The sequence below is a fragment of the Rhinolophus sinicus genome, chromosome 8, assembly GCF_057876585.1.
Source record: "Rhinolophus sinicus isolate RSI-liver-muscle chromosome 8, RSI-T2T, whole genome shotgun sequence".
Lineage (NCBI taxonomy): Eukaryota > Metazoa > Chordata > Mammalia > Chiroptera > Rhinolophidae > Rhinolophus > Rhinolophus sinicus.
In genome coordinates this window covers 75,235,465-75,261,577 of record NC_142508.1, presented here as the reverse complement: position 1 = coordinate 75,261,577, position 26,113 = coordinate 75,235,465, and the positions used below count along the sequence as shown (strand labels likewise).

The following is a 26,113-nucleotide window of genomic DNA, read 5'->3' as shown; positions in this document are numbered from 1 at the left end:
GTTTCTTGAGGGCAAGGGCCATGATTTCCACTGATATATTCCTACCAGAGGGACTAGTACATAATGGATATATAGTAGTATAATTAATACTTAAACCAAATTAGTGACTCAAACAAAGTAACGGTTGATAGATAATGTTCTCTCCATACGCTTTCCCAAACAGATTATAAACAATATCACCCCGTTCTCTCCTACTTCATCACTTTCCTCCTCGCGAATGGATCATTTTCATCAACACGTAAACATGATTCAAATCCACCATTATTTGAAAACATTGTCCTAAAAGACGACTATTGACACATACACATATTGGCTTCTATATGTATAACATTTAGGGGAAAGAATTTGTAGCCTTTGGTGCGGGAACCCAGGGTCGCTGGGGGACAGGGGAGGAAGGTGGACATTTTATAGTCTAAATATTTGTGCCTTTTTGACTTTTGAATCGTGAATATATTACCTATGCAGTAAATCACTCAATTGATCAAACAAAAATCCCTCCCCAGAACCGAAGTCGCCCTCCTTCCTCCTTGAAATGGTCTCTTCACTCGGCCTCTAGGATACTGGATACTCTGGGTTTGCCTCCTACCTCAGTGGCCATTCCTTAGTTCCCTTTGCTCGCTCTTCCTCTTCTTACTGAACGCTAAATTTTGGAGTTTCCCAAGGCTTAGTCCTTTGCCATCTTCTCTTTTTCATGTACATTCACTCTCTACGTGATTATCTAGACACAAGGCTTAATGTATATTCTATATGCTAATGACTGCCACTTTCATCTCTACGCATGACCCTCAGCCTAGTGTATCCAACTGCTGATGTGACATCTCCACTGCGCAGGTCAACCTTAACTTGTTCAAACACAATTCTTGATTTTCCTCTTCAGACTTTCCCTTTCCCAGGCCGATAGTAAGTGGCCTCCCTGTTCTGCTAGTCGCTCAGGCCAGAAATTCTTGCCTCCTCTATTTCCCTCATTATCCTACATTCAACTGATTAGCTATTAGCTAGTCTTGAAGAAAGAGCTAATCAGACATACACTTATAACCATTTCTTACCACCACTTTCATTACCATCTTAATCCAAGCCACCATCACATTTTCACAGATTAATGCAATAGCCTGAAAATGGTCCTATTTTCCCTCTTGGTCCATACAGACTATTCTTCCTATAGCACTCAGGGTGATTTTTCTAAAACCTGTGTGTGATCAAGTCACTTCCCTCCTCAGAATCCGTCACTGACTTTCAACACTCAGAGGGGAAACAGTCAAATCTGAACTACTCACCCTTATCCGAATTAGCAACCTTCCATCTCTGTCTATAGCCCCTTGCCCTGATTGTTTTTCTTCACATCTCATGATATATATACCAGGGGTGCCAAAAAAACATATACAAGTGGACACTTTGGTCAACATTGCCCAAGCAGTAGTTCGCCATAATCGGAACTGTCTGGACGCTGATGGTAACCACTCTGAGCACCTCTCATAATTGCAGAAGTCACACGTGACTTGTGTTCATCTTTTGTGATCGGGATATATTGAGTATTACAATTTGAATCCAGTTTTTTCCTTTCTTAAAATGTGTGTCCACTTTGTGGCCCCCTCTGTATGTGTGTTATGGCCGGTCTTGTCCTCTAGAAGGTAAGCTATATGAAGGCCGGGGCTCTGCCTTATCTACCACTGACCACTGTATTCCCAGTGGCTCATGACGGCGATAACAAGATAAGCTCTTAAAAAATTAGGTCCCGTAAGAGAACCTGTAAGAGAAGATACTAATGTGGAACACCACGTTAGTATATGAGCCAAATTAGTGATCCAAGCATCTAAAGTTTATAAAATCGCACTTACCAACCAAACTTGCTGTGCAAAATATTCGACCACTTTTTTCGAGAATTTCATGGAATCTCAACTGACATGCTGCAATTGTTTCATAATCTGTGCTATATGCTTGGTGGACCTCAAGAGTGACAGTATTCTTCTGAATATATTGTAAAAATAAGTCATTCACGTGAACAAGATACTGAGAAGTAAAGTTATATTCTGGGTGAAGGCCTCGCACTAGGGGAGTTGTCTGTAGTTCAAAGTCATAGAAAGCATAGGTACAGAAAGTGACAGGCTCCTTATCTCCAGACGCCTGTAAAACTTCAGAAGAAAAGGTTACTTTGCTGATACGGATTTCAAATAGGTTTTCGCCTCGTTCTAAGTGAATGGTTTCATCAAATTCATCAACAGAGTCGTCCGGCATGATTTCTGGTTTAAATTTGTACTGTTTGGTGCCATAGGCAATATCCTTTAATTGAGCTGCAAGAGAAGACACACAGTTGAGAGATTTAAAAATACTGACATATGAAGATACAAACTGGCTTCTGAAGTGGTAGGAAGTTTGAGTACTTTTGGTGAATAGTCTCCATCTTAAATTCTATGAGTATACTGTTTTTCTGTAAAGAATATTGTATTCCCCAGAAATTCATCATCTGTTTTGTTATCACTTATTACACAACAAAATTACAACTTAAATGGTAATGCAGGCTATCCCAGGGAAGAGGGGAAAGGACAAACCAGGCCTCTGAATGAGCAGCTGAGGCAAATATGTGCATTCCCCCTGTTCCTCTATTATCTTCCTTCCTATAATGTCGATTTCTCTTTCCACTGGCTCCTTCCCTTTAGCTTACTAAAATATGTATTTTTCTATTTTGGGGGGTGACGGATATGTTTATTATCTTGATTACAGTGATGGTTTCGCTGGTGTAGCCACAGGCCAAAACTCACCAATGCTTCATGGGCACTGATGACCGTGTTCTCTTCTCTGAACGTCTGTTCTGCTTTGGCTTCCACGTCAGCACTGGCCCTGCTGCCTCTTCTCCTGCCTCTCTTCTCAGTCTTTAATGGTTTCTTTATCTGCTAGTTTGTAGTGGTTCTGTTTTTATCCTCTTCTTAGTTCTATGTATTCTCATCCCCTTTTGTGATTTCTGCTACTATCAATATGCTCACATTTCTATTTTTAATTCAGATTTCTTTTCTGAATTCCAGACCCACCTAGCTAATGGCTTGCTGAGCCTTCTATGTAGGTATCTCCGGGGCACATCAAACTCAATATATCCAAACCAGAACGTATCATTTTCTTTTCTAGTAATTTCTGTGCTTTGCATCTCAAGTGATGGTGTTAGCATTCACCCAGTTACCTAAGTTGGGTACCAGAGTCATTCTAGTTTCCTCTTTTTCATTTCCTCTCCCCACATCAGTAGAGTCACAGCCAACTCTATTTCCTAAGGCTATCAGATCTGTCCCTGCTGTCTCTGTCTCCACTGACATGACCTTACTCACACATCCAGTGCTTATTACCTATATTGTTAAGGAACCCAAACTGCTTCCTTCCTTCTTATCTCACTCATTCTTCCCAAGACCTAAAGCATTAACCTCTAAAATGCAGTTCTGGGTGTATTACTCCCCGCTTTAAAAAATCCCTTAGTGGTTCTCTAGGTTAGTAAGGTTCAGACTCTTCAGGGTGGCAAACAGGGCCGCCATGATTTGGTTCTGCCTGGCCTGATCGCCAAGCTCTACGCCCTTTACTCAGCCCGAGTTCCCAGGAGATGGATCCACACGCAGCTTCACACAGGAATAGGCCTGCTTCACAACTTGGGTCCTCTTTACCCCTTTTTCATTTCCTTTCCCCACAATGCCTTTTACTGCTTTCTTCTGCTTCATGGGAATTCTGCCATCTTTAAGGATTCCAAACCTACTGTGTGCAGTCTTCCCTGAATCTTCAGGTGTAAATAGGCATTCCTTCCTCAGTACCTTTTGTATTTCCCTAGCTCTATAGTCTTCATGGAAAACTCTATTTACTTGTTCACATCTTATGAATTCCTGGAGGGTGGTGCTTTCCCCTTATTTGTATTCTCACTGGTGAACACTTTGCTTAGGATGTTTACGGACTGAGTCACTGGATTTAAGGAACATATAAAATATATTGGTAAAGACTTAGTAAAACTTGAAAGGAATGAAAATCCCAAACTCTGTGACCTCTGTGTTATTCAGGAAAATTCCATCAAGCAAATTTTTATTGAGTACTATTTGAAATACAAGGTACACACTGCTCTGTGACTTCTGGAAAACCCTGTTCAGTCGAGCAGTGGTTCTCAAAGTGTGGTCTGAGAACCTCTGAGGGTTCCCTAAAATCGTTCTGGAGGTTTGTGAGATTAGAACTATTTAAAAAATAATACTAAGGTGTTATTGCCTTTTTCATTATTATTCTCTCACAAGTGTATGATGGAGTTTTCCAGAACCTACATGACATGTGATATCATAACGGATTGAAGACAGAAGCAGATATAAAAACTCAGCTGTTTTCTATTAAGCCAGACACTACAAAGATTTGCAAAAATGTTATACAATTAAAAAAATTTAAAAAGATTTAAAACAATGTCACTCTTCTCACTGTTTTCCCAGTGTAGAAAACACAGCTTTTTAAAAATAAATACCGTAATTTATGTTACCATGTAATGGGTTTATTATTATTATTTTAACATGACAAAATATATATTTAAAAAATTTCTCACTTTGAATTTCTAAATATCATAAGTATAACCCACATAAACAAAAGGTCTTTGGAATTCTCAGTAATTTTTAAGAGTGTAAAATTACTGCTGACACAGGTCACTGAATTAAGCGTTGTGTGGCAAGGGACATGAAAGAGAGAAAGTACTTATCATTGTAGAAGTGATACTGTAGTTACAGAGAATGTGCGGAACCCCAACAGTGAAGAACACGTGTATAATATAATCCCCAAACATGTTCTGAGCACATGAGATAAATCGGTAAGTGCTCAGATAATGTTTTTCAAAACATAGTCTTTCACCCCCATCTGAATTGCTTGGAGTTATTTCTAAAGATACAGAATCATGGCTCCCAGGTCTAGGGCCAGGGCCCAGGAAGCGGCAACTGAAATGAGTTCCCCACATGGTTTTCCTATTTGCTCAAGTCTAAAAACCACTGCAAGGGCATTTCAAGTAAAGGACTAGCTGAGCGTACTGGGAGCCAGCTCCCTGGCGTGGGTGTGCAATGAGTTAGACCCCGAAGCAGGGGAGGGTGTATGAGGGAAGCAGGGCAGACAGGGGCACAGGGAGGGACTGACAAAGAGCCTGCAGACGTGTTGGGCTGAGATACATAGCTTCCTTAGGAGGTAAGTTAGAAATGAGGTGGGACATTTAGTCTGAGATATTTTAGGAATGACTTTTGAAATCTTGCCTGCAAGCAACACTGAATTCAAAAAGCAGGAGGGAGTGACTACAATTCAGGAGTAGAAAAGAATCAGATAAAAAAACCACTTTTCTGGTAAATTATTCTTAGAGTTATAAATTAGAAAATAAATAGAGCAAAAAGAAATTGTGAGTGTAGATTTGGATGACATTTTCAACTGTTAGAAAATCCATTCGCCTAGTTCGTACGGACAGAGAATTGTGCACACTGTACCTTCCAGCTTCTGGATACGTGCAGCCCTGAGATCAAGAAGATGAACATATTGTTCCACTTTGAGTTCATAATCTTGCTGCAAATTTTCCATCTTCTGGGTCACTGCCTCAACTTCCATCTGAAAAATAAGAGATAACAAACTTCAATACTTATGATTAGTTCCATTTTCATTGTTTACAGCAAGCCTGATTCAAGCATTTTCTAGATCCTGGGGATATCAGGAGCTGTAACCATAGTTTCTCGACCTCAAATAGCTTACAGTTTGGAAAATTATGTTTGGCAATGCTCATAAATCAGAAGTAAAATCAACAAGACTCCGGATTCCTTTTTGTGGAGGTGATTTCCCCGTTTGTTAAAGGCTGTGGTTGTGGTTGTGTATAACAGGATTGTGGCAGGGCTTCAGGATAACTATAGCCATTTGCATAATGTGCTAACACTAGTAAGGGTGAGTTCATTGCCACTGTTTGTTCTCTAAAATCAGGGACTTAAAAAATGTATTTGCTTTTAAACTATTTATTTCAAGGATGTAGTTATAAGGCAAAATTCCAGGCATGTGATAACACACATGATAATAGATGGATTAGACTCGTACATGGTAATACATGACACTGCTTAGAAAAGCAAATCACCAGTAGAATATTAGAGGAAACTTACTCTCCCAATTTAGCATATTACATTACCTGATAATCTTTATTAATTTTATGCTGCATAATTAGCATGTTTCTTGTCTTTTCAAGTTCTTGCACTGTTTCTGCATGAGTTGCTTGCAGCTCTCTCATGGAACTTTCTAGATCTTTACTGATTTTATTGTCTACCTTCTCTAAAAAGGGAAGGTCTCCATTTTTTTGTGATTTTTGAGCCTAAGACAAAAACATGTTTTATTACTGAAACAAGAGTTTCTAAAATGTAATCACGTGACATGGATATAGCAAGGAAAAATCATTAATTGAAAACAGATATATTTCCATTTTCCATCAGGAATAAAGTAGTCTTAGTATAGAAAATATATTTGGATAGACATTTGGAACAATTATAGAGAAATCAAAAAACAGTTTATTACTTCATGACATAAAAAAGAAATCAAGTACATTTATTTCTGTTTCTTCATTTGATTAAAATCTACACTGTGATGATCTAAAAGGAAAGAAATGCATTTTCTCATATCTTCTTGTAAATAACAGAATATCCTAGAACTGGAAAATATCTTCTGGTAACCCGTATAATTCAATATTTTACTTAAAATAATCGTGTGTACCAAGGTTTCTTAGGACAGAAAATAGATTAGTTTTATAATAAGTAAGGCATGTAAAAGTATAATGTTTGTTACCGGTGGAGAAAGTGCTTCAAACAAGAGTTTTTAAGGTCTATTTTAATGTAATTTTGATATCATCATGAAATATGTATATGCTGTAACTAAATGTCACCTGACCACTTTCCTGAATAATTTATTCTCCAGGGATAAGGGTTACAGATAAGGGTCTTCATTATGCTGAAACAGTTATATGTAGACATGAAATTCATGGTGAAGTTCAGAAAGTTACCTTTATAAGCAGGAGAGCTTCACTCAGTTCATCAGCATTAATATCACTCTCCTGCAAAAGTCAGAGTTAGGTAAAAGCTTATAATGAGATATTAATGGAAAGTACAAGAGACATGCCAAGTATGCAGCTTATCCTCATGGAACATAAGCTGTCTGACAACCTGAATTAATAAACTAAGTAATATATTTGTATTCTTTTGCTTGACCGTATAGTGTTTTCTCTATGCATAAAATATTTAGATAAAAAATTTGGAGCTCACTTCCTAAATAAGAAAAGAGTTCACCTGGTTGTAAAACTTCATGCGGTTTTTAAGTTCATCAAGTTGTTGCTTTTGTTCCAGACACTGTAACTGTTGTTCTCTATTTTCTTGCATCAGTTTCTCATTTTGGTCTTAAAAATAAAGTCACCACAATTAGAACGGTAAGAGAATAGGTATAAGAACACATTTTAAGTGACTGTAATTTCTGCTACACACCAAGCTCGATCAAGTATTGTTCTGGTCCGAGAGGAAGCGGAGCTAGCACCCAGACACAGGCCGCAGGGGGACGAGGAACAAATGAACACTCTCATGTGTCTGCCATATGACTCACTTGCTTATCAAAAACTGAAGACTTAAGTTCATAGTATTAATATAAGGAAATTGTGGCCTCTGGGACTTCAAAGGCACATTCTATCTAAAATACCTAAGAAAATATGTTTCTAAATCTATGATTTTTACCTTACTTATTAAGGGTCTTGAAAGGCATGCAAAAATTTTTTTTTGGTCTTTTAGTTTTTTCGAGTTCCTTCAATTTTCTTTCCCAAACAAGATACTTTCTCTGGTAATAAATCCTCAATTTTAATCATCTACACTTTCAACAAATCTGTTAAGATAGGAGAAATGGATTCTCAACCAGTGCATGGCGGTACCAATAATAATTCATATGTGTTCTTTATGAGTTTACAACATTAATTAGTAGGACATGGATTTGGAGCTATCATTAGGGAATGAAGGTAGGTCATGTTTCCCAAGGTACTCGTTTGCCATGACTCACAAACAGGGGTATAGGACAGAAGACAGTAACTCCATAAAGAGACTCATTTTTCACTTCCTGCATGAAGCATGCTTTAAACTAAAAAAAAACGAACAAAACCAAAAGCATAGTAGCTAACAAATTTATTCTTTAGTCTCATGTTCTTAAGTGTTCTCTTCAATAGAGTTCACTGTCATGGTCAAGCCTCCTGCTTTTTGGCTTCCTGGGGACTACCTAAACCATGTCATCCAAAGTGTCTCCATTAATTTCATCCTACTCTCAAAGATTTATGTTTATCCTAAGTCCTCAGTTCAAGTTGTACATTTTTGTTTTCCTTTTCTTAAAAAAAAAGTAAGTCAACACATTTGCCAAAAATTCTTTACATGAATACATTTGTAACTGACTGCATTTTATACAGAAATATGTTTCTGACTTTCCTAATGCTTTGTGTTCTGAAGCTAGAAATAGTACATTTAAGTAAAAAGTTTAAAAACACAGTTAAGAAGCAATGGAATACATGTGGATATAAATTTCAATGTCACATATTTTCTGGCAAACTAAAAAGTAAACAACAAACAAACAAAAAAAAAGTGACTCTAGGGTATGCAGAGATATTTTAATATCAAATATATAAACATCTTTATCTTACTGATGAAAGGTTAAAGGTTATCCTAGATTAAATTGCTAATATTTAGTGAACTAAATGAAAAAATTTTCAAATGTGGACAATACTTGGAAATTTTGAAGGCAAAGATCAAATACTTGTCATTAAACTAAAAATTAGGATTAATAATGAATATGAATTCTTATGAGATAACCTTGCTGTTTAGAGAGTAGAATAAGAACATGAAATGCTTTATGTTGATTAGGTGAAAACAACATCTAGTAGAATAATTAGGTAACAAAAAGAAGGTAAATATAGTCAGAAGGATGGAAAACCAAAGGTCCTGAGGATACTATATCTTCCAAAACTTGTAGGGATTCTGAGGGTGAACCAAAATGTGAAGGATATGACTACTCTATCTTCACCCAGACACAGTATAATTTGATTATTATTTTTATGCTCTAGTTTTTCTATTGTTGCAGTTTTTCAGAGCAGGGTCCTAAGAATGATATGCTAGTATGTATAAATAAACTAGTTCCAATGTTTCTTCCTTTACTGATTTTTGTTTCAACCACTGTGTCCGCAGATGTTGACTGATATTTTTAAAACTATGGCATTATTAATAAGAAAATAACTTAGTAGGAGAAGACATTATTGAATACCAGTAAATTCTATCACATTTTATGTAGAATTAAACACTGTATTTTTCCTTTCTTAAGCTATTTATTGGGGATATAACTCCTGGGTCTTTAAAAAGTATGGAGATGCTATAGTTCAAAGAGGAAATAGACTTGCTGAATTATCATATGAAAAATCAAAGCACCCTGTACAAGATGAAAAACAACCTCCTTACCTTATGATTTGACAAAAAGCAGGTTAAACTAAACAGCATTTTATTCAAATGAGATAACATTTCACTCTTTTAAAATTATGTTCTTCAAGCACACCATTAATAAGCAGAGTACAGAGAACAATTTAACTAAACAATTTTCAGAACTCCTTTGTGCTAATATCTTCAGCTGTGATCAATATAACCATATGCATTATGCTGAATTATGCATTTCAGCTAAAGATAGAAAGGAACTTTCAAAGGCAGGCCCTTAAACACATGCAGTTAATTTAAGCATTAACCAAATGCAAACTGCATTTACATATCCTTCCCCACATATTCACACAATCTGAAACTAATTTGTACCTTGAATAAAGAGGTGAGTATTCTATAAAAATAATTTGCCAGTTAGATGAATGACTACAAGAAGCCAGGGAAACATCTTCTGGCAAAGAACACTTGATACATGAAAAGGCAAATGTGTGAAGAGACTTCAAAGTAAAATTAAACAATTTAAAATTTGTAAGACAAAAAGGAACTTTCTAAATATTAAAAAGTGTCCTTAAACAGACAATTTCAATTTTTTTTGTTTAGTGTTTCCCTGGAAAAAAAGGGTTAAAGGCTATAATATTTTTCTTATAATCTATTGTAACATTGTCACAAAAAAACCCCCCAAAACTTAAATCATTTGGCCTGTAAATGTCAGGTATTCATGCAAAAATAACAGTTGCATTAAAAATAAACATATAGATCTAGCAATTTTTCTTAAGAAAATAAATGAAGAAATGTACAATAATTTGTTTAGAAATATTTATGATACTTAAAAAACTAAAGCTATTTAAAAATTCATCAATAGAAGATTGTTAAACAATCTATGATATATCCTCACACTGGAAAACTATGACAGCCATTATAAACGATGCTGATGTGAACTTATATTAATGCTCAAGGAATGATTTCACAATATAGTAAATAAAAAAGCATGTTATAAAACTATATATACACAGAAAACTCTGGAAGGGAATATATAAAAATATTAATAGTGATTATCTTCAGAGTTGTGAAATTGAGTGATTTTTAGAATTTGTTTACTGGACTTTTTAAAAATAGTGTACATGAGTTATTTTTATTATTCAAAAAATTCAAGAGACATAAAAACCAGTAAAAAAAGACACTAAATGAAATGGACTAGTTGAAATAAAATAACTTAGCAATTGTAACTTTAATAATTTATAAGAACCCTCAGAATTCAACACCAATAAAGAGGTTTAAAAAAAAAAAATCAAGATTCTATCCCCTTAAGAAGAGTTTTATAGAGATCAATTCAGATATCTACAGGTAAGAGTTTTGGAATTCTTGATATGTAGGGTCATACAAAAAGCATGGAAATAAGAAAAATGTATTTCATTTCTCTTTCCTTTAAGAATGAGAAATTTATATGTTTTTGGAAAAGAGAGAGAGAATATAGAGCACTTCCACTTCCTTCAGTGAACAAGAATTTATTGAGCAACTACTAAACAAAGCACTGTTACACACTCAGTGTTGCATATTAAAATCAGAAACTATGTATCATTGACATAAAAACTTTTAAGTATCCACCTGGTCAGAAATCATGTCACCATTTTACTCACAGTCTTCTAGAGAAAGATTCACAAGTAATCGTTCATTAAATGTAACCACTCAGTGAGTAAATATTACATGTGTGTTTCATTGAAATTAAGACTACATTATAAGATGTGTTGTTTCAGACGCCTCAAAAGGTTAAAAAAAAGCATAACTTTTAACCGTTACCATTTATAAGATGGATTATAATTTCAGAAATGTTAAAATGGGAAAAAAATCTTATAATGATATATGACATTGTGATTTAAATCAATATACAGAGCACTGACTAGATAAGTAATTATTTGTTCTCACTGCGCGCATTAAACTTTTAAAAGTTCTCATGCAACAAAATTGCAAATGTTCTAAAGAAGCAACCTTATTATCACATTACTTGGTTTATCTAGCGGATGAGCAAACAGATACTGCAAGCAAGTAATTCAATTCCATTGTTGTGCATTTATGTGTAATGTATGTGTGTATAACACAGTAAATCAAACATCTACTTTAAGTATAATTATTTAACTTCTATGAGACAAGAAGGGTGACATCTGTGACCCGTATCGTATCATGATTATTATTTAGTAGGGACATCTGGACAAGGCTTCCTGGTATTTAAGTTCACTGTCACAGAGAAGAATTAGACATCTCTTTATCAGAGAGATCTTCCCTGTCGGACCTACTTTCGCCGCTGTCATCTTACTGCTTTGTTTTTATTCCCAATGCACTTGCCACCACCTGACATAGTCCATATTTATTAAATTCTTGTCAGTGTCTCCCTATTGAATTTATGCTGCATGAGGGCAAGGCCTTTGTTTCTCTCATTGCTGTATCCCCAGAACTTAGAACAGTGCCAGGCAAATACTGGTGCTCAATAAACACTTGCTGACTGTTGAAGAAGGGCTCAAAATTTAGGAAAATATTAAACAAATGAAAGACAACCTGAATAAGAATAACTCTGAGAAAAAAAATAGTTCCTTTGGTGTTTATGCTAGGATGGGTCAAGGAAAATTCTGAGCAACCAACCCACACGTGAAAGTGGATAGCTGTGAGGTAATACAGGCTGTGCCCCAGACGGCAGGGTGCCTGGCCCAACACTAGGCGCCACAGTGAGGACCCACTGAGTCAGGGGAGAACAATGAATAAAACAGAAGTCTGAAACAAAGAAGCCAGTCGTCATTGCAGATGTACCTCTTTCAGTTTTTAATCTGTCAAGGATTTCGGTTTTGTCTGTTAAGTCAGATTTTAAGGCAGTCTCGAGCTGAGCAATCTGCACTTTCAGCTGCTGTTCCTTTAACTTCCATTGCTCTTCATGGGTCGCGCTGAAGGCACTGCAAAACACACGTGACATGCAAGGAAAGCTCGGAAATCGGCTTCAACCGAAAATAATAAAGAGAAAAGCTTTTAGTGGCACCGAGACCACACTGTCATCATGTCTTAGGAATTAAGTAAACATATGCTGGTCGGCTGCTGTTGAAACCAAGGCGCCTTTCTCAGGCTGCGGTTAGGGAACATGAAAGGGTTTGTGGGATGAGCAAAGGAACTGGCCTTAATTTAGAGCTCTACAGTCAGGAAAGTTGGCAGTGTGCGGCTTTTGTGGGACTAGTGAAGGAATTCAGATACTGTACATACTCCAGAGGGATCCACAATTCCAAACCTCAGCCATCGACATCGGACAAAACCGTTCTCTCCCACACATAGACCCTCTTCCGACAGAGAAAAGGGACTCTCCACCTGATCTTTAATTCTAGAATCTGAAACTGTCAGAGTCTGTGTTATTAACATTCACAAAATATTGGCCTCAAAGTGATAGCATACTGAACTACAAGATGGCAATTCTGATATTAAGGAGTAGTGATAATGCAGTTTTTGTCCTAAAAAACACAAGGCCATAGGCCCGAGAACAGTTTTACTTGTAACATGATCAGGATGAAAACACAGTAAGAATATCTTGATAGGAACGACAAAGATAGAAATATTATTCCTCAATAAAAGAGTGACAGTTTAAACTATGGTTAAGATCTACCAGTGAGCAAGACCCAAAGTGTCAGAAGAACTACGTAGTTGAAAAATAACAAATGGGACACAGAACGTACGCAGTAAGTAAACTTTCGTTTAGGCCAGTGGTTTCCAAATGCTGGCCTCACCTAAACACTGGTGCTAGACCAGCTAAACTAAGAACACTCAGGGAGATTTGCAAACGAAGATCATGGGGCCCAGGAATTCCTATTTCTCTAAAGCTCTCCAGGTGACAGCCAGGTTTTGGAAAAACTGATCTTGATCTGTATTTCAGCAGAAAACTATTATCTGTGAAGCTTGATATGACTGAATAATTATCAGCAGCTTTGACCTTTCTGCTTATTTTAAACCCAGTAAATGAAACAGAAATTTCTAAAATCTGGTTTCATACTGATGATGAAGTAAATGGAAAAAAACTCGTTATTGAAAACTGCCCTTAACGTGGCTCCCAGCTAGTCTTGAGGTTTTATCCCCAAAGAGATACTTTTCTGGGAGGCATAGCTTTCAAAAGAACAAAATTGTGCATTCACTTTACATTTTGAATGTTTTTATTTCACTAAAAAAATAACATAACCTTAAAAATAAATGGAATTCTAGAAGTTTCCCTAAATATGACATCTGTTTCATCTATCAGTGTTCTCGTTTCACATATGGAACCTTAAAAAAAATGCATGGATTTGATATACCAGTATTTTAAATTACCTTTAAAAAAGGTACAATTACCTAGATTTAAATGAAATCCAAATATAATATGTACTTTAAATACTAAAGTTAAGAATATTCCTTTGCATTTTAATTTTTATATAAAGAACAAATATACTTTCTGTGTCTGGTCAAACTATATATAACAAACACTAACATATATATGCATGTAGGTGAGTGTGTGTGTGTGTGTGTGTGTGTGTGTCATATTATTAAAAACATGTACTACCCGGAAAAAAAATTAGCATGATGAAATAGGCACAACTATACATTATATCAGACGCCAAAAATGAGAAACAGTAGTGTTCCAATAGTATTAGTACCAGCAAAAAGATCACCAACAGTTAATCTGGCAGAAACATCAGAAGCTGTATGTGTTTAAATTAAGAACAATTTAGCAGCCTGGTTTTTCCAAACCCACAAAATACTAGTGTAAATCAGCATAAGTCAATCTGAATTTAGTCCACTGCTATCTTCCCTCTAAATTTAGGATTACATTCCACTGGAGTTTCATGAGGAATTCCTTTTGAATTTACTGTATTCCTCTGTGCTCGGAGCCATCTGTGTAACTATAAATGGTGACCCACATCTGGCTCTGTTTTCTTTGTAAGGGCTGTGTACATGATTAAATCTGCATATGAGAACAGTCTTTGAGAACTTTTTACTCATGGAAACGTTTTTGTACAGCACCTTCAGCGACAATGGAGGGGGCATCGTAGCTGGTCTTTGTGCACATTTCGTTGTTACATTATGTTGCAGGAGTGATAAAATGTCAGTCTGCAGTGGGATGCCCACTGGTGCCTGTGGTCACTGGCAGGTCCACTGGCAGTCATGGGTCAGCATACTGTAGGCACACACCCTTGATCAACGACATGGTAAGATCAAAATAAGAGTTGAAGAAGTCATCTCTACCCTAGGGTCTTTTTTCTTACAGGAGAAATTCCATCTATTCCAACGTTCAAGGGCATCCTAATGTGAGAGACAGGGAGGTATAAACTCTAAATCATCCAGGAAGAAATCCATAGGTACTTTAGTTAGGGCCTAATGGAAATTAAACACATATTTACATCAGGGTATCTCACTGAAGAAAAAATGATGGCCCAAATGTCCTCAGTCTGACTTCTGGGAAGCACAAAGTGCTCATATACGATCATATGAGCTTTTGTGTTTCCTGGAAAATTGCAGGGGACAGGTGTTCACTTTACAGAAATGCAGCACAGAGTCTCTGTGTGGTCGGAACTGCTCCTTTACATTTTGGATATTAGATGACTAACGCATTGTAAAAACTTGATTCACCCAGTTCTTTTAAAAGGTTAATATCATCCTCAAAAACTAGACCAACTCTTTCTTTTTAATAAGCATTAGATTAGTATCTCTCAGGGAGTTAATATCTTAAAGTCACCTTTAACCGATTCTCTGGATCCAACCTCAACCTGACCAAATCTGAACTGGATGGTGGTGGAGATTGTGGGAGGGCAGGTGGGGACATTACAAGGGGTGGTGAAACCTACATTTTCTGTTTTCTAGGTTATTCATATACATGACAGTTGAGGGGCCATTGCATTCATCAATTACATGACCCTAAAACCATACTAACTTCAAAAACAGGATGCAGCTTTGCTATATTATAGTATAGAGTTCCTCTCTAACCAAATAGAAAGATTTAATCGCAAAAAATTTAATCTGTATTTTTAAATTGACATTTCTGAAAGTCGTACTTATTTCTTGGCATTGCATCAAAAATGTTTGAGCATATTAAAAAAGCCTCATACCAAATACTAACACGAGGGTTTTTTTCTTACCAGATGATTCTCTAATATGTCATATGTCAAGTAATAAACACATTCAAAATTTCATTTGAAAAAGGAAGATGAGAATGCAATCTGCAAATCACATTTTTCTCCTGAAAACGAGCCAATTTTTGGATAACAAACAAATGCTCCCCTTTTAAAAACATGCTCTCACTCTGACTAACCAAACAGGGAGGGTGTGTAGTTTGCGATGAGCGTTAGTTGTTGGCCATGATGAATAACAGTGCCTTAAAGCACAGAACGAGAAAGAATCTTTGGAACGATGCTGAGTTTTGCAGAGTTTGTTGCGTTTGTCTTGAGTTTTGTCGTTTCTACAACTTCTGGACAACATATATTAAAAATTGTGTTAGAGGATTTTATATTTCTATTGACTATAGTGTGCTTGCTGGGTTTTGTGCTTAAGTGACATGAATTTCTTTTTTGACACAAAATGTTTTGACATTCATTACACGCATTTACTTCCACACACCTCACACAAAATTCAAGTGCAAGCAGTGTAATGAAGTCTGTTTTTAACGTGACAGGAAAAAAAATGCAGCTCAAGCATAAAACATAAAACAAAACATTCAAAGCCAGATTTATACTCTTAGATCATCTTCTAATATGAAAAGATAGAGTTTCATGGTGATAAAGTAAATATGAGAAAAACATGTCTTTCTCAAAATTCCATTTATGCATTATTCCCAGATAAGTTTTTTATTCCTAGAAAGCATGTTCAGTAAATCCTCTAATTGGGCAGAAGTAGAAAATATGTAAGTAGTGGCCAAATGGCACTTATTGTATTAAGACCATGTTAAATTATACAAAATGATAAGATGTTGAAGATAAAAATTTCTCAATGTATGTTAGTTCTGTCATTCCATGAATGTTTCCCTTTCGAATATATTAGGTTGGTATAAAAGTAATTGCGGTTTAAAATAAAGACAAAAACTGCAGTTACTTTTGCACCAACCTAATACAATTTTCTAATGCAATTGAAATCAGACAGATAGTGAAGCACAGGGGGAAAAATTCAAGTTCTAGAGTCAAAAGATTTGGATTTTAGTCCTATACTGGAGTGTCAGCAATGCCATGTGACTCTGTACACGTCTCACTTTTTCTTGAGTCTCAATTCCCTCATTTATAAAATATGAGGATAACATTTTCTCCACCATATAATATGATGGCTGTGTGACCTGTATACTGTAATTTGAATTTTTCATACACATCACTACTACTTAGATACATATCAATATAAACCTAGGTATGGTTCTGTAGAGATGGAAGTATAAAACAGGAGGTATAATAAATGCTTTGGGGAAAATTAATCCGGGCTGATGAGAGGAACCAGAGCAAAGCACTAGGGCCAAATGCTCTGGAAGAGGGTTGAAGGGACATCCTACACAAGGATTTTTAGCCAGCCTAGCCTTGTTGGAGAGCCCCAGATATCATTTTAACTGATGTTTCAACCTGCTGCTGGTAACCCTTAATACAAGGAGCCACTGTGCAAAGAGAATCAATACTAGCAGGCAACGAAAATGATACATACCCCTGGAACGAGGCCTAACATTAATTTAGATATCTTTTCTAGGTAAAAAATAAAACGTATCTCTATACTCTTTAGGTGTGATTTGTTTAGTTTACAAAATGTAAATTTAGTTTACTAAACATAAAATAGTTAAAAAGTTAAACATATATTTGTAGATGGCTTTTTTGGGTGTTTCAGAATGTGATCAGTAGAAGCAAGCAACTGCTGACTATCAGCTCTAACATATATATTTCAATATATATAAAAACCTGTATTTATCATTTACCAGTGTCACATACAAAAAAGCCTTTAAAACACACACATACAGATACCTGTATCACTTTGAACTTAGCTGGGGAGGAGAATTCTGTTTCTCACATTACCTGAAGAGATTAATTTTTAAAATACCCTCATTATGGAGCAGATTAAAAAACAAAACTGAAACAGCTCTTCAAAATTCGTCTTGAGATAAAGATGCTTATGGTACTCTTTATAAGGAATAGAGACAATGGTAAGCGAATACCTTTGCTTCCTCCACCAAAAGAATCTCTTAGCTAAAGGCGGGGTAGCCCAACGGAAGGAACGAGGGCTTGGAGAGAACGAAAGAGGTTCATATACAAGCTTGAGGACTTCATAGCTTTAAGAACATAGGCAACTTACTTAATTCTGTTGTATTTTCATTGTCTGCAAAATGGGACTGTACCATATGCACACCTCCAGGTTGTTGTGAGGTATTTATAATAACGTCTACAGGGCATTGAGCACAGCCCATGCTGGTTTACAGTGTGTGTTCAATAAATGATAGCAGTTATTACTGGTAACAAAGCGATATGATTTTCTTAGTAATAGACTACCACTCAGATTAAAGACCTCATTATCAATACCTCAAAAAGCTTATTTTTCTTTTATAACACACACACACACACACACACACACACACACACACACACATATATATATATATATATAAATATATATATATATATATATTTATTAAAGAGTTAGCAACAGATGATTGCAAGGAATATATTATATCATCTGTTGCTAACTCTTTAATAAACATCAGATTCTGACATCCAATGCTTTGATATAAGATTTCAAACACAAAAATGACAGAACACATGGAATCATGATTTACCTGTTATCAAGTTTATCATAGTTTTCTTTTAGGAGCTCCCGTTCCTTTTCTAAATCATTAATTCTATCTTGCAGCTAAAATGAAAAGAAAATTACACATTAGGTGATTATCATATGAAACAACATGGGGTAAAAACAAAAAAAAAAAACGAAAGGAGGCTAATATGTTTCAGTCGATTTCTAAATTGCAGCTGCTAACTAGTCTACTTAGATTGTCTGTATTTAATTTAGCACTGATTTTCTTCCAAGTTGTTAAGTAAACATGAAATTAATATTTCTGCTTTAATTTAGTAGAAATGTATGCACTGCTTTACAGCAACCTTTGCCAAAACTCAATAAAGAATGTGTTAAAAGCTTGCTGTTAAGTTTGGGGAAACATAATATTTTTTACTCTCCTCCCCGATGAAGTCCATCATATTCATTTTGTATTAATTTCCAATTGGCTCATAAAAAATAAAGGATGAATTTTTCTTTTGGTTCACAGTTGAAACAAACTGTCAATCACTACTTACTCTGAAGACACAATTTCTCATATTACCTGGAATTTACAAAGGGCCAGTAGCACATCTTTTAAATAAATGAATGAAAAAATAAAATTGTATACCTTGTTTTACCCCAAGGAACTTTTTGAGAAATTAACTTGGGGTAATGATTATATCTTTATGACTAAAATTCAGCTTTCTGTGTTTGTTTCTAGTATTTATGTTTAAGTTTTATTCAGCAGTATATTTCATAGTTTACAACATTTTCCCATGGATCATAGTATTCTAAAAATTCATTTTCACCCTCAGAATTCTCTTTTTACTGAGTCACAGTAAAAGATTCTCCCAAGATTGGAAGAGAATATAGGCATCTTATTTCATTTCCATTTTCTTCAACAAGTTTAACAGGTTACAGAAAAAGACTGTGAGAGCTGGGAGACATTGGCAGCAACAATAATAGGAAGATGAGTTTTCAAACAACTTCTCAGAAAAAAGAAAATAATTTCACCAAATTGCTGGTGGTGCAGAATAGAACATCCTTCTCCTCAGAAACAGGTATATTCCTACAGCTTTGTTCTGGTGTTGCGGATGAGTACTAAGCTGTTAAAATGGACAAAGTTAAGTTCCACAGGTAATCTGGCATCAATTTCCAAACACCGTGTTTTCTTTTTCCTTACAGCCCCTTAATAACACGTTAGGTAAACAGTGGATCTCGCCACATTTGCGAGCACTTTTCAGCACTGGTTTGCCATGCCCGTAATACATTCACTGCAGTTTGCTGAGCTCAAAGCACCATGTATGTAGCTTAAGATTTTTAAATAAATAGTAACATTTGAAATGTCTCTGTTCTATTTTTTTCCAAACTGTCAGTGACGGAGAAGTTTTAGTGCAAGCAATGCTCAACACTCTGGAGGCTTACCTCTTCGAGTCTCCTTTCAGAAAACGTCACGGAGTGTAACTGTTTCTCAAGACCGCAGCATTTTAAACGCTGCTCTTTAAGTTGCTTACTTAGCTCCTCTCCGTTTGCCACCAAGGCCTCATGGCTGATCCTCAGCGTTCTCTGCTTCTAAAACCCAAGAAGGAAATCTTTTCAGAATTAGCTTGAGATTTGGATTTGAATGAATGAGTACGATTCTGTAAATGAATTTACTCCTGAAGTTCATGTGGTACAATTTATTCTTCAACGCACACAGTGTTTTTGTGCTGTTTGTCCACAAGAGACACTCTCAACCCACGTGTATCATGAGGAAGAAAATACAGGGTTAACTTAGCAGTCACATCATGCAGACTGTTTTTGTCCTTTCTTAAACGTCTGCCTCGTTTTGGACTTGTTGGTAGTGACTAGTGAGTAAATTCGTTTTAGCAATTCATTCTTTTTTCCTTTTTTTCTTTTTGCTGGAACTACAGTGGTTGGAACTGCTGTCTAAAAATACTGCTACAGGGGTCAAAAATCAATGCTGACCCCAGATATTCAAACTGAAAGAATCTGTCACCATAACATATTAACAGCCTGGGAAAGTTAGCTTCTAATTTTAATATAATTAAGTTAAAATTTTCAATTCAGTAAAATAGTTACTGAAGTCTTCTTAATTTTAAAATAGTCTGTTTATGAACATGCTTTAAATTCAATTTTATATACTTCAATGCCACATACTTCTTTCATAAATAAACAAAGGTGATTACACTAAAGTCTTTTCACAGAGACCCTATGACCATAACACATGCGCTCCATGTGCTAATTAATATCACTTAACGTTCTACTGAAGTTCTCCTTCAATCACTTAAGAGAAACATAGCGACCAAGCTACCCGAGTCCAGTCTCTGTTAACCTTGGTCTTACTACCGAGTACTATCTGTTACCAGCTTTTTCTGCGCTTCCGGCTTCATTGAAGCTGTTGGTCTGTACCTCTCAAATCTTTACCCAATGTCAAGTCCCTAGACCTGTGCTCTTGCAGACACTTGCTGGTGTTGGCATTTAAACAAATACCTGGCATCACTGTTAAATGGAAATCAAAATGGTCAGTGATAAAAGAAGAAATCACTTCTAAATTCCTTTCTTAATTCTTCATTTTAGAAATGGTTCTCTACGACATGGATTTTGGACTCTCCCTCTTCTATGTGCAGATAGCGCTATCTATCATTCCTACCCTCTAATTAGCCTCCTCTCTTTTATAAATTCTCTTAGAAAAGGTACTTATTACTTGACACTTAAGGAGGTTCCTGCAGGATGAAAAATACTACCCAGAAAATGGTTTAACAACGTTTATCTAATTCAGTAGTGAATTTAGGATTCAGATGACCCTATGCTTTGCACCGATTTACTGCTTCCCTTGTCTGAGTACTTCAAAGAAAGCACAGTATCCCCCCGTATCCATGGGGGATACGTCCCAAGACCTCCAGCGGAGGCCTGAAACTACTGACAGTACTGAACCCTAGACATACAATGCTTTTTTCCTATACCACACCTATGGTGAAGTTTAATTTATAAGTTAGGCACAGTAAAATATTAACAATAACTAATAATAAAACTGAACAATTATAACAACATACTGTAACAAAAGTAATGTGCAAATGGTCTCTCTCTCTCTGATAACCGAGATGGGTCCTGCGTGACTAACAGGAGGGTGGGACCTACAGTGTGGATACTCTGAACAAAGGGATGATTTGTGTCCCAGGCCGGATGGCCCAAGATCGTAGCACACTACTCAGATCGGTGTGCAATTTAAAACTTAGGAGTTGTTTATTTCTGGAATTTTCCATTTAATATTTTCGGACTGAGGTTCACCGTGGATAATGGAAACCACGGAAAGTGAAACTGCAGATGGGGAAGGCGGAGGGCTACTGTACTGCTTACTATAAATTCTGCTCACCTGGACTGTTTGGAGTTAATGCATTTCAGAACCTATATTGTTGTAATAATTATGCAGCACCAATAAAACAGGACACCTCTGATGGCACATTCCCGTGGGGCCACCGTCCTTTTTAAAACGATCATGGGGATGAAGAGTCCCAAGTATTCTCCACCTCAATGGTTAAGATTTAAAATAAATGCATCGAGAGTTGCCGTGATGGGTACTCAACTATTTTCTGATAATGGCAGTGACAAAACAAAGCAAAATACCACATCAAAGACTTAACAAAAACTGACTATTGGCCCACTCCTAACTTTGGTCTATCTTGGCTAGTTCATAAATGCTTAGAACTGAAGATATATATAAATACATCTAAGCCTTCAGTGCTATGTGCCCACATAAATTCAGATAAAAGGAGTTAAAAATGAATTATCTTGGCATGAGATGATTTACAATAAATGCGCTTATTATTTTAAGATGACACAGGTATTTATAAAAAGTCCAAGCAGTTAGTTATTTCTTTAGTTATTAAGTTATAATATCAAAAAATATTTGAAGTTAAATTACACACACTTGAAAATAAAAAGAGTAATCTTTAAAAGTTACTTTTTAGTGTTACGACCATTCTCCTTAAAAAAATACAATTTGAACATTATTCTTGAACCATTGTATCTATGTATCACCATAATAAAATAAATAACTACAGTACCTCTTGAAGCTGAATAAATTTTCCTTCCATTACTGAAAGAGCATTGCTTTTCTCCACTAGTTGCTTATGCAGCTTAATCATTTCTACATTGTCCCGAATGTTTGACCTTCAATGGTGTATTTAAGAAAAAGAGAGAGACAGAGTGAAAAATGCAAGGCAAAAGGAAAAAAAAAATCTGTGATGGAATCACACATTTTCATTGAATGTTACCTAGAAATAATTTACACACTTGCAGATCAATCATTAAGGTATGCAGTTTATTGTACACTTGGAATAGATTTATTATTAAAATCAACCAACAATCATTCTTGAACTTCCACAAACACATAGACTCTCGGAATTTGAAGGAAGCCCCAAGTTTGATGACTTGGGCCACCTCAACAATGACTTACGGATTTTAAGTCATTTTACAGTCCCCTTAAAGGTGGTGCAAAAGGACATCAGTCTTTAGCACAGAAATCGTTTCACCACCAAACTTCAGACTTATTTTAAGGGGGACGATCATACGACTTTTCCTTAAATGAAAAATATGCCATATAGCCAGCCACTCATCTTCCCACCACTCCCTTGAAACAAATGGTATCATAAGATTACCATTTATTGGAGTTTCCTCCTGGAGTTTGAACTTTTCAAAATATTTGCAAAAAAAGTGACTTAGCGTTTTATACTAATAATGCCCAAAGCTGGCATTTAAATATGTTGCAGATGTGTCTTTGGCTGTAAGAGATCATTTAACGTCCACAGGGTATATAGAAACTCTATATGCTGCAATACTAGTTTGTATTTTTTCTACCGAGATTAAAGCAAATGTAGAATTTAACAGGAAGATCTTATTAAAGGTTAATCATAGATCTAAATGAATACCTGTTTTCAAAAGGCATGTATTTTCCTGACAGAGAAAGGTTCCTTAATTTAATACATTCAAAAGTATTTTAAGAATTGTGAAGCTCGGTTTTAGACTTCATTTTTAAGAAAAATAAACACGAAAATTTTAAATTCAGAAAATTATTTCAGTATTTAAAGTAATTTTGCTTCCAAAACTTATCGAGTGTACACATATTGGAAAAATTGTCACGATGCCCTACTGGAACCAGAAAATGGACTACAAAGCTCACACATCTGTAAACCAGCTGAGGACTTGAAATACTTAATTTTCCTCTTTGATATTTGAAAGTTCATTGTATTTTGGCATTGGACAGTTAGTTGTCCTCACACAGAAGATAAACAAGTCCAAGAACCTGGATCTTGCCCAGGGTACAGTCTTAACACAATGTTAAAATAATTATGTGTCTAAAACATGTTATCTAGTAGTTCTGAGCACACATTCAACAGTACACTTACTATTATTGCCCTTAGTGTTCCTTTTACTCACTAAAAAGAAAAAAAACCCTATACTATGAAAAAAAAATATTTTAAATAGGTCTAAAGAAAAGATTCTTTTAAAAAAAATATATTTAGAAGTCAAACTATAATTTATGTGTTTTTTCCAAAATTACTTGGTTTGACCTCTCAACAGGGAGTGACATTTATTGATATGGAAGGAAAGAATACTATTCAAATAATTTCAAATATTTTCTTATATTTTCAGTTGTCCCTGACATTTTATTTTTCTTATTCTTAAGTATGTTAATATTTTTAAGAAGCTATACATGTCAGATATATTTAAATAATAACTATTACTTAACGATATTAACAAAGAATTAAGTCCCAATAACCCATTCAGCCACACAGAGTCACAGAAATAACAGGTTTTAATTTTGAATTTTCTTTTGTATGGCAAAGGCCAGTAAGTATCTAAGTATCTTTCAAAAACGTTCAGTGGTTTAATTGGTGGATATTTTCTTAAATTCCTTGGACTCTTCACAATATTGCCAGGAAAAGTAATGACAGTGTTTTACACTCATAATGCCCAACAAGTGGGCACAAACACAAGTAATAGTTAGAAATCAGCAATACTAATGTGGTTCTTTAAATAAAATGTTAGGTACTAGAGAGGACACCTGTGCTGGGACAGTACGCCACACCTCCAAGTCTTTAATAATTATTTTTAAGTGTCCCGTTTGGGGGCTTTCTACCTCATACTCAGTATTACGATTGGATATTTTTGAGGGGTGACGATGAGAGGATGACTGGCTGTCGAGCTGAAAGTGCTGAGTCAATGATATAAAAGTACCTAAACGTTAACGTCGACAATGTGATGAATGTGGTCTGGCCTTCAGAAAGGTGTACAGTTAGGCATCATCTCGAACTTGACCATCAACTCAGCATTTCTCCACAGACGGAACATGGTAAAAGGACAAGGGCGGAAGTGAGAAAGAAGAGACGGAAGGCCGTGTCACAAAAAGCAGGTTAAGAAATGTGAGGAGGACGTAGGAGATAAGGAGCGGGCGTCACTGGTCAGCGGCCTGCCCTGCCCGCTCTGCTGGGGGGGGAAGGCCTCAGGCTGGTTTCCTGTGAAGACGGGAGACAGGGCTAACTTCACCAGCCACAGTTTAAGCGCCCTCCACATTACGTTTTCCTGCCCTGCTCCGTGCCCTAGGACGGGAATCTCACATCTTCAGGACGATGACATTCTAACAGAACGAACAATGCATAGTAAAAACATTCAGATGAACTCTGACAGTCATGCACCAATTCATACATGCTGCATTACACATGGTGAAACGACTTGCAAATAGATATCAAGCATATCAATTAAATGCTTTGTAAAAATAAATTTCTCAAAATTTTCAGCAAGGATTTTGAAAAAACTATGAACCATTAAGTTGAAAAATACAGTTTCTTTTTCTTTTCTTTAAATAGATATATTACTTAGAATTATGCTAAAATCTTCTAAAACTATGAAAAGAGTTGTTGGCCCATCGCTAGATTAAAAACAAACTGAAATAAATTAGATTTTGTGTTGAAAAAAGTAATGCAGCTCAACAACTTATGTGCCAAGTTTCTCTCATAATTTGAAACAGTCAAGCAATAAACTCTGAAAAAGGAATTTCTAATGGAAGCCTTGAAAACACTTGACTCCAGCTCTGCTACTGGGTGCCATAATAAATCCAGAAACTTAAAACCTCAGACACACTGGAGAAGGAAAAACTTTCAGTGGAGCTATGTAATGTATAGTCTAATATGAAAACTTAAGAAGCGAAGATCTTTGCCCCAGTGAGTTTCTTATACTTCATTTCCCAGGCACAAAACTCCCTCCCCCCGACCCAACCCCCACTGACATTTCATTCTTTGCTGTAGTAAGGATTATGAATGCCCTCCCACCCCCCAAAAAAAGCCTCTTGTTGTTTTTGAGGCCAAAATGTTATAATATAGTACTTAACACCATTTAGAAGAGAAGGCATTAGGGTACAGAAGCTAGACTGAGATTCTGGAAAGCAATTAGGTCAAATATTTATGAAATAGAATAGAGAGGCTCTTTCTGAGTAACAGTTTTAGGCTGTCTAAATTTGGGGGATAAAGTTGAAAAACACCATAGGATTAAAAAAAAAAAAGAACTTTAGGTTTTTTGTTTTCTTTTGTTTTTTTGTTTTTAAACAGTGGCAGACATTCTGTAAGTGTATCATTGAAAGAAATGTTGGTCATTCATAGCCATTAGGGATACACAAGTAACAATCACCAGCAAGGTACCCCTTCTGAAGAGGGTTACAGAAGGTTGATAGAAAATGAAATGGAGCATGCTTCACTAAAACGGCTGAGGGCCGTCTATCTGAAAGGTAATGGTTTTGCTCAAAACTGCTCCTTGAGTTCACAGGTAAAAATAACGCTCCCTGATGGAAGACTGCATAGAGGAAAAATTTTGTCTGTGAGTGTTTATTTGCCTCTGGATCATAGTTTTCTTGTGGTGCT

The 26,113-nt window shown here is 35.9% G+C and overlaps 1 protein-coding gene across 5 annotated transcripts in view; it reads right to left on the bottom strand.

Annotated features, from left to right (window-relative positions):
- RPGRIP1L (RPGRIP1 like) overlaps positions 1 to 26,113 on the bottom strand; it is an 85,946-nt gene that overhangs the window by 42,135 nt on the left and 17,698 nt on the right. For 4 of the 5 annotated variants that reach the window (XM_074314869.2, XM_074314868.2, XM_019732369.3 and 1 more), the window contains 9 exons: positions 22,265 to 22,370; positions 19,623 to 19,769; positions 18,223 to 18,296; positions 12,237 to 12,376; positions 7,281 to 7,387; positions 6,998 to 7,048; positions 6,137 to 6,316; positions 5,457 to 5,574; positions 1,836 to 2,288 (listed from right to left, as the gene is read on the bottom strand). In XM_074314869.2, coding sequence (XP_074170970.2) covers positions 1,836 to 2,288; positions 5,457 to 5,574; positions 6,137 to 6,316; positions 6,998 to 7,048; positions 7,281 to 7,387; positions 12,237 to 12,376; positions 18,223 to 18,296; positions 19,623 to 19,769; positions 22,265 to 22,370 — 1,376 coding nt within the window. The remainder of the gene's footprint in view (positions 1 to 1,835; positions 2,289 to 5,456; positions 5,575 to 6,136; positions 6,317 to 6,997; positions 7,049 to 7,280; positions 7,388 to 12,236; positions 12,377 to 18,222; positions 18,297 to 19,622; positions 19,770 to 22,264; positions 22,371 to 26,113) is intronic. The other variant, XM_074314870.2, reaches the window with a different exon arrangement.